Consider the following 8983-nt stretch of genomic DNA (forward strand, 5'->3'; position numbering starts at 1 on the left):
CAAATGCAAGATCCGCAGTATTCCTTTGTGTTTATCTGTTTTTGATTTACTTTAAGTATTTTCTTAGCTTAACAGTACAAATTTGTTACATTTGTGATCAATATCATGTCTCAGCATTTGGGAGCAGCCAGATCTAGATCTAGGGGAGAGAATTCCGTGTATAAACATTTTTTATTTATTTTTAAGTGGCTCAAGTCAGGCAGCTTCTATAGAGAGATGGTTTCCGATTCATTATCAAATTCTTTCAAAGCAAGAGCTCTTTGGTTCTTTATCCTTCTGTGGCCTGTATGGATTGCTTGTGGCTATTGCCGATAAGGCTGAACACGGGATGGCACAATATACAAAATCATTTCAGATTCTTAGGCCCCCTCAGTTACCACACATTTCCACTTTTGTTTGAAGTTCCATACTTTTTATCATATATTTACCAGTTGTGCTGTAGTGATTACAAGCTTCTGTTAGAATGGTTTTCTGGAGTACAGTGTCATATTGTCATTATTACAAATGCAAGATAGCTTCTGTTAGAATGGTTTTCTGGAATACAGTGTCATATTGTCATTCAGCAACAAAATGCCAGATGACCCAGTATCCTTTATCTTTTAGCAGGCGTTTCACTATGGTATCTAGGTTGCATTTGCATTGTGTGATCGAGGTTAGCCATACAAGGATCAAGGATATAACATTAAAGAACATTCACTGATCATCTTATTTTACAACTGTAAAGGATCTAGGCGGAGCTACCACTTCTGCATCTTATCATAGTTTAGAAGGGACAAATTGTATATATTGGTTTAGACAAGATAGATGGAAGGAGCTACTTTTATTAACGTTTTTAAGACACCCACCAAAACCTTTACCATGGAGAGGGAGATTCATACAAGACAACGTTTATGACCCACGTTTCCAACAAATTTTATTTACAATAAAATTATTCAACATCTAGAGATGAGAAGTACAAACAAACATGGGTACGCACTGGAAGGAAAAGGGTAAATTTCTGATTCGGCCATGATAATGTCAATGTGTTCTCAATTCGGCCACAAATAGCAACAGAGCACATTTTATCAGCAACTAGTGGGGTATTGTCAGCAATTTTTTGTATTGAGTTGCTGGACAATGGCCGGATTAGGAACAAAATGACATTATCATGGCCGATTGGAGAATAGCCGAAGGGAAAACGGTCATGACACAGACTTCCTAAGCACTTGTTCTCGAAACTCTAGATGGAGAAGTAAAATTATACGCAACATCATTGGTTTCTGTGGTGGATAACACATCAAGGTTGGGAAAAAAGTTTAGCCCATTTCTACCGAAATAAACGAAGAAGAGATGGCTACTGAGATACCAAACCAACGATATTGTCATGTCCCAGGACTCAAGTTATATGGGTGTCTTATTCTAGATGTACTAGGGTAGTTTAGTATTTCAGTCTTTTAGAATCAGGTGACCATTAAATGGTGCCACATGCATGTCCTAGATATCATCAGGTTATAGGAGGGAGAGAGAAAGCAAAGAGGTATATGTATTGAACAACAATAGAGAAAAAAGAAAAAAGAAAATAGACAAAGAAACAGAGATTGTTACTATTCATTTCTCATTTATCACTTGTTAATGTTAAATGTGTCGTGGGTAAATATCGTCAACCCAATATTCCAACCCAAATATTATGGTTAATAAGAAATATCGACATCATTATCGATATTTTGTATTATAGTTTGTATGTTGCAGGTTTAAGCGGGAAAAAGAAGGAAGAAGAGAGGAGGGATACGCGGCAAGGTTTGATTGGTCAAAGCTATTATAGGTAGTAGTATAAAAAAACTGGAAAGAGAAAGATAGATTCATTCCAAATCATTACACAAAATCATTTGTAAAGAAAGAGAGCAGAGAGAGAGAGTGAGGAAATTGTAACTGCCATTGTTACTCCTTAATAAAACTATGTTTCCAGCTCAACTCAATCTTCACTTACTCATCTTTAGTTTCATCGTTCTTATGAATCGAAAGTGATTAATCTGATCACTACATTGGTGCTGTCTGGGTTCAAAGACAAAGATTGAGTGTTTGATTTTCGTTTTCTTTTTCTTTGATCGAATCCATTAATTGAAGTCTTGGTGAGGAAGAAAAAGGGGTGTTTTAAAGAAAGAGCATTCTTTTATTAGGTTCTTTGGTTAGAGAGAGTAATCAAGATGCCTCCAAAGCGTGCTACAACAAGTAAGGCAATGATTGTGAATGAAGGAAGCACTTCTCAGGCTTTATCTAAGAATGAGGAGCGAAGAACTCGAAGATCAACAAGTAGGATGATAGAAGAAGCAGAGAAAATGCAAGAGAAAGAAGTGTCTTTAAAAGATTTGTTGAGAAGGATGAATGAATTAGAAAAGCAGAATCAGATGTTAATGGCTGAGAATAAATTGATAAGGGAAGAGAAGGAGAAGCGTGATGAAAACGCTATGTATGAGAAGGATGATGAGGAATCGAGTTCAGGAACTCCAATAGTGAGAAAAAGCCATCTCGAGGAGAGGAAAAGGAGTCATATCGAGGAAGTCCAATCTGTAGCGAGAACAACTCCGAAAGAGGTGAATGAAGAAGAAAACAAAGCCTTAGTCGTCACAAAGGAGATGGTACAAGAAATGATGCAAAAGCAGTTAGGAAATCAGTTGTTAGGAAAAGTCTCGGCATCGATAAGAAAGCTGGCGGATGATGTCGGTAGAAACCCATTAAGAAAGGAGATAGAGAGGGCCTCGTTACCCGAAGTTCAAAAATCCAAAATTGAGCCAATATGAAGGGGCTACGGACCCTATGGACCATTTGTTTAGTTATCGACATCAGTTCTCGATATATCAGGGCACTGAATATTGGGATACTGTCTTATGTCGGTCATTCTCATCAAGCTTGAAAGGAAAAGCACTGAAGTGGTTTTGCACAATTCCAGAAGGATCCATTTCATGTTTAAGAGAGATTGAAGAAAGGTTCCTCACTAATTATGGTCACCAGAGGGTGAAGCCAAAGCAAGTGTCAGCTTTATTTTAGTTGAAGCAAGCAAATAAAGTGTCATTAAAAGATTTTCTAACAAGATTCAAGGTTGAAACACAGTCGGTGGAAAGGTTGGATGAGTCAGAGATGACAGCGGTCATAGCTTTTCAGGTGGGGGTAATCCCAGGATCTTATATGCATAAGTATCTGTTGAGGAAAGAAGTGCAAACTTTGCAAGAGTTGTATGATAAAGTGGATAGAGATATCATAGTAGAAGAAGGGTTAAGAACTGCCACGGTGCAAGCGGTGTTGCAAGTCACCGACACCGGGAAAAAAGAGAAGGATAGTAAAGATCGATATAAAAATCGAGACTCATCGAGGTCAGATAACAAAAGGCCTCAGGAGCATTATACAAGTCGAGATAATCAGTCTCAGCAGCGAAGGAAATATGATAGAACATTGAAGGAGGAGCTTGATCCTAGTAATTTCATAGATCTAAATTCCATGGCGGAAGATATTTTGCGGCGAATAGCAAAGGAAGATTTTGTGGTATGGCCAAAATACACTCTTAGAGAAATGGAAGGAAGGCCATATTGTCAATTTCACAAGATTGAGAACCACGAGACAAATAGGTGTCTCCAGTTATTAAATGAGATAGACAGGCTTATGAAAGATGGGAAAGTAAGAGAATTTCGTGCCGATGTCAGGCCTGCAGAAATAGCAACTATAAGAGAAAAGCCATTGGGCGTAATAAACATGATTTACAAGGGAGAAATTCCTCAGAAAAAGATTGTTCGAGATAAGATAAGGAAGATCTCGACGGTCAAAGAGGTGCTCGAGGTTAATATCGAGCCAGTGCCAGTAAGTCAGCAGTTGATATCTTCTAGCATTCTGGGAGCAATCATGTTCGTACCGGAGGATTTGTCTAAGGTAATGTTGCCACATGATAATACATTCCTGATCACTCTGCGTATTTCGGGCTATGATGTACAAAAGATATTAGTAGATTGTGGAAGTTCGGTTAATATTTTATTTTGGAAAGCTTTCAAAGGAGTTGGTCTCGATGAGACGCATTTAAAACCACCGAAGTTCAATTTATATGGTTTTAATGGAACTTCTACAAAACCTGCTGGGGAGATAAAATTGCCAGTTCGAGCGGGCCTCAAACGGTAATGACGAAGTTCGTGGTCATCAAACACCAATCTGATCACAATGCGATATTGGGAAGGAAATGGATACATAAAATGAGGGTTGTACCTAGTACATTTTATCAGGTACTCAGATTCCCAACTATATATGGATTGCACGAGATTAGGGGAGATCAATCAGAATCAAAACTTAAATTTACATAGTAACTTTTGGGTTTGAAAATTTCTCTCACAGAATATATGTAAATTTAAATTTAAATAGGTTAAGAAGACTGTGCAATTTTATATTGTCATATGTAAATTTTAATTTTAATATGTAAAAATACTATGCATGTTGTGTGTACCATACATTATATTTCCAGTCTAAAGTGTACTCGAACTATGGACCGGATATGGGCCCAAAGGACCCGATCCGATGGTCATCCAAATAAACATTTTGGATCGCTCAATCCATCAAAGTTCGAACAGTCCGGGGCCCATCCAAGTGGCCCAGATCCATGGATCCAATCCATTCGGATTATTCTGATCCAATAATCCGATCCGCGTAAGCTAAAAATCCTAGTGCAATCCGATAAGATCTTGCGCAAGGATAGAATGAAATCTTGGGGAATGATCCTATTTTAGATAGGATCATACTAGGATTCATCAAGAACGACAATCTCCGAGAATCCCTTTCTTGGCCGCCAAGGCAGGGGATTGCTATATATACGGAGGCTTCTGCATCTTCCAGAACTACGTGAAAAAGAGACTTGATCCCGGATTCCTCACTGGGTACGTAGGCAACCAGAACGTTGGTGCAGTCTCTCTTCCTCAAAAATCCCAATCCCCCATCTCTTTCGAGCCTTCGGAAGCACCATCACATCGGGAGTGTCGGGTTAACATTTTGCCCGACATTCTTTGGCGCCGTCTGTGGGGATGCAGGGATCCACAAACACGTGTTCTTCCGTCGGAGTGTGATAACCTCGACCTTATTTTTCGATCGTCCTTGTTACCATGGCTGAACAAACTGCGATGATTGATGCAGAAGTTGCCAATCGACATGTCGCGATTCGACAAAACATGGAGAATGTTCCAGGTACCACTACAGAGGTGGGGCAATCGAGCCGTCGTAGATCCTTTTCTCAGAGCGGAGGAAACGGATGGTTTGAAGCTGTTCCACACACTCTGGAACCATTAGGGACTCGGGGATCTAATTCCCGTGTCCCTCACCGCAACGCTGTGCGGAGCGCAAGAGCTACCAGAATACACATTGGGGATGGTCCTGCTGAGAAGCTCAGGGGTGGCATTGACTTCCACAACCTAAACAAAGCTTTCCCAGTGCATCCATACCCATTATCTCGCATCTCAGATCTAGTCAGTGTAACCTCGGGATTTGAGCGTTTGTTGTTCATGGACGCTTCCTTTGGGTATAACCAGATACCTCTACAGAGATGAATATCGACATCTTGGCTCGTGACGAAGCCATGATGGAGGAGCTCAACGATGAAGCCCTGAAGAATCTCATCACTTACTAGGACTTTATGGAGCGCAGTTAGGACAAGAAGTTGCGTGCAAGATTCCAAGCCAGGCGATTGGGTCTTATGTACAAGACAGATATGTCACTTACATTAGTTATCATTAGTTTCACCAATAAAGTTCACATACATTGGACTTTTCTTCCATTTTTTATCAATAAATTTCATTGCCATTTATGTTGTGTTTTAATTTCAAATTGGTCATTTAGTTTTACATTTGTTAAACCCAGGTGGCGAAGGCAATCCTACACTTCAGTTTCGGCTTGCGTGGTGCAGTGTGCCTACACCTGGCATCATGGTTCGACAATGAAAACCTAAGAACGATAATATCTCGCTTTTGGTCTGGGTGCGATTGTTTAGAGTATATCAAGCGTATACCCTTGGTGGCGAAGTCTAAGCTACACTCTGATTTAAACCCAACTACTGAGGCACTTCTGGGTTGTCTGTTGGTCTCCTCCAGGATCGTCTGTGGGAGAATCTTGGCAGTGTAACTACGCTTGTTCGTCAAGTGACTTAGTGGCATTGTTATCGTCGCGGCAACGGTAGACCACCGTATAATATTTTATAAAGATGGGTAGATATTGCACATATTCTATCCGTGTTACGTCCACTTGCGCAGGTTCTATGAAGAGAGTCTTACGGATTAGTGTCGATTCGATTGGAGATGCTGTCCCAATTCCAAAGATTCCACGTCTATTTCTCCTGATCTGGCTTCCATACTTTCATCTGATACTGACTTTGTTCTTCACACGACACGGATGCCGCGTTCGGTTATTTAGATACTATGTTATTTTGGTGTTATTCCGCATCACAAACCCCATGTTATTTCTAATGATGAGCTATACACCGGGCCGTGTACCACAAGCGGGGCATCTTAGGTGATGACCTTTACGAAGTCAGCCATGTTGGCTAGCTTTGCCGCATGGAGCATATATATAGTTTAAGGCTTGACTATCAAATAATTGATCAAGCCACAAGCCCAGTCGTTCAAGACATCCGAAATTCAACAAAGGCCCATCCAAAGGGCCCATTCCAAAACCAAAAAAATAAAAATAAAAACCAAACCAATAGTACTTGAACAGTGCACTTCAACTCTTGACCCTCTACCACCGGTGACCGGCAACCGGCAACCGGCACCGGCCGATTCAAGCATTTTTCCAACCGGTTCAGGTGGTTTCCATCCGGTTTCGACATTTTTTCAGCCGGTTCCCTCTAAATCCAGCCGGTTTAGGCATTTTCCTGCTTGTCCAGGCGGTTTTCCTGTTGGGTCCAGCACTTCCCAGTAGATTCAGTCGGTATACATGCTGGTTCCAACAGTTGCCAGGCCGGTTCAGGCCGACTTAGATCTTGGTCTGATGAGTATCCTACATTTTCAGGCCGGGTCATCATTTTTTCTTATTGGGTCAGCAGTGTGCTTGCCGGGTCAACCGGATTTCTAGCCCCTTGGTTTTTTCGGTACTTTATTTATTCAACACATAATCTTCATCTTGGTTTTAAGGACGGTTACACATTCCAAATATTCAACTTATTGCCTGAGTGTTTGTCTCTGCCGAGTTAACACAAGCTACGTCATACATGAACTCTATACCTAAACTATGATATGAACAGTTCAACCACTGGTACAGTATCGGGCTAACTCCCCCTTCAGTGCATCAAGCTCCGCGTCTCGCACGACAATTTCTCTGGCTAAGCGAGCAGTCTCTTTCTGATGGCTCTCATAGCGTCGTGTGGCTAACACCCGTACCTGCAGTTCATATATAAATTCACGTGTTAATTCGCTTCTTTACTAATAACGTTACAAATTCTAGTGTTGTTGTTTACCTTGTCTAAATCCCATTGTAACGCGTCAATCGCTTCCATAATATCTTCCGATGGCGCGATCGGGATGACTCTCGAGGGAGCAGGATCGATTTGGACATTGCCTATAGGCAGATCGACGGCCACAAGATCCAGATGATGCGGAATTAAATACTTCCGTTCCTGTCTCAGATACATTAGGGGTTTGCTCTCTATGTGACGCTGACGAACGCCCATCCGATGTACGCGACCTATATGCTACAAAGGTCGGTATCATACTACTGATAGGCACTATCTCTAAGGGTACTCTCGAAGGCCTACCACTCCTAACACGGAACCCAGAATCACTGGAACTAGTTGCAGCTAACCTAAAAGCCGGAATTGTATGGGGTGGGGTTTCTCCCAACTGCACACCCTTCCCTCGATCATTTCTGGGGGCATCTGGTTCCTCGTCGTCCTCTGAGCTACTGGGGGCATCTGGTTCCTCCTCATCCTCTGAACTACTGACTATAAGATTCCTCCTTCGCGATGGACCAGGCACTGTTCCTAGCAAGTAGAATTATCGTCAGTTTTTATTTATGAGTCGCAAAGTAAGTTGTTCTGCGAAAATGCATTGCTCGTCAATATATGAGTTTTACCTGTGGTAAAATTATTTCCACGCGTAGTTCCAACATTATTCTCCGAGTTCAAATGGGCACTGATAAGAGCCCAAAACTGTAATTTTAACCCTTTAACAGTCATACTTTTAGACCAATTATGTGAGTAATAATTAAGAGTTAACACTGATTACGTGTTTTATGCATTTCAGGTTTCAAAGTCCATTATGTGCAGAAATGTGCCACTTTAGCGAGATAAAGGAGCAAAGGTCGGTTACTAAGGAGTTCCGTGATTAAATGCCAAGTTTTGAGAAGACAAAGCCTTTCTAAAAGCCCGGTCAAAAGCTGAAAAGTCGACGCGGGCCGAAACAGCACACAAAGTCAGCAGAACTTCCAAAGGACATATCTTTGGACTCAGACCTCGGAATGTGGCCTACCTTATGTCAAAACGACCGACTCGGAAAGAGCTTTCCAATGGTCTAAGCCTTGACCCAATCAGAGGAGCAAAAGTGGACGAAAAGTCTGTTGAAGCCAACTGCAGCTGAAGAGGCCTTTTTGGACGGAAAGAATTGGGTTTTGGGCCTGATTCTCTGGCCCAAAACATGGCTCCAAGCCCATGCACGATTTTTGGATCTGAATGTATAAAAACAAAAGCTGAGCTCTTTGTTAAGGGTAGATAGTTAGACCTAGATTAGATTTAGATTAGTTAGCCTCCATTAATGAATTCTAGATCTAGTTTTTCATGTAGATTAATTAAGTTTAGTTCCATTTCAATTATTGTATTAGATTAAACCTTTGAATCTTGTTCTTCATTTTGATTAGATAAATAAAGTAGTATTTTTATCAATTTCGAATTTTGTCATTTCCATTCCTAGATCTAATTTCAATTCCTGTCTTTATTTCATTTGAGTCATTAAATTAGATTTCATTATTGTTTAATTAAGTAAATTTCAATTCTTTA

General features: G+C 40.8%; 1 protein-coding gene across 1 annotated transcript; it reads left to right on the plus strand.

Annotated features, from left to right (window-relative positions):
- The first annotated feature begins 3114 nt into the window (after positions 1-3114).
- Positions 3115-4140, plus strand: LOC147511171 (uncharacterized). Its single transcript, XM_086598379.1, has one exon. It carries the CDS (start codon positions 3115-3117, stop codon positions 4138-4140), a length of 1026 nt encoding a protein of 341 aa, XP_086454505.1.
- The last annotated feature ends 4843 nt before the right edge of the window (positions 4141-8983 follow it).

This window comes from Coptis chinensis, chromosome 3 (assembly GCF_015680905.1).
Source record: "Coptis chinensis isolate HL-2020 chromosome 3, ASM1568090v1, whole genome shotgun sequence".
Classification (NCBI taxonomy): Eukaryota; Viridiplantae; Streptophyta; class Magnoliopsida; order Ranunculales; family Ranunculaceae; genus Coptis; species Coptis chinensis.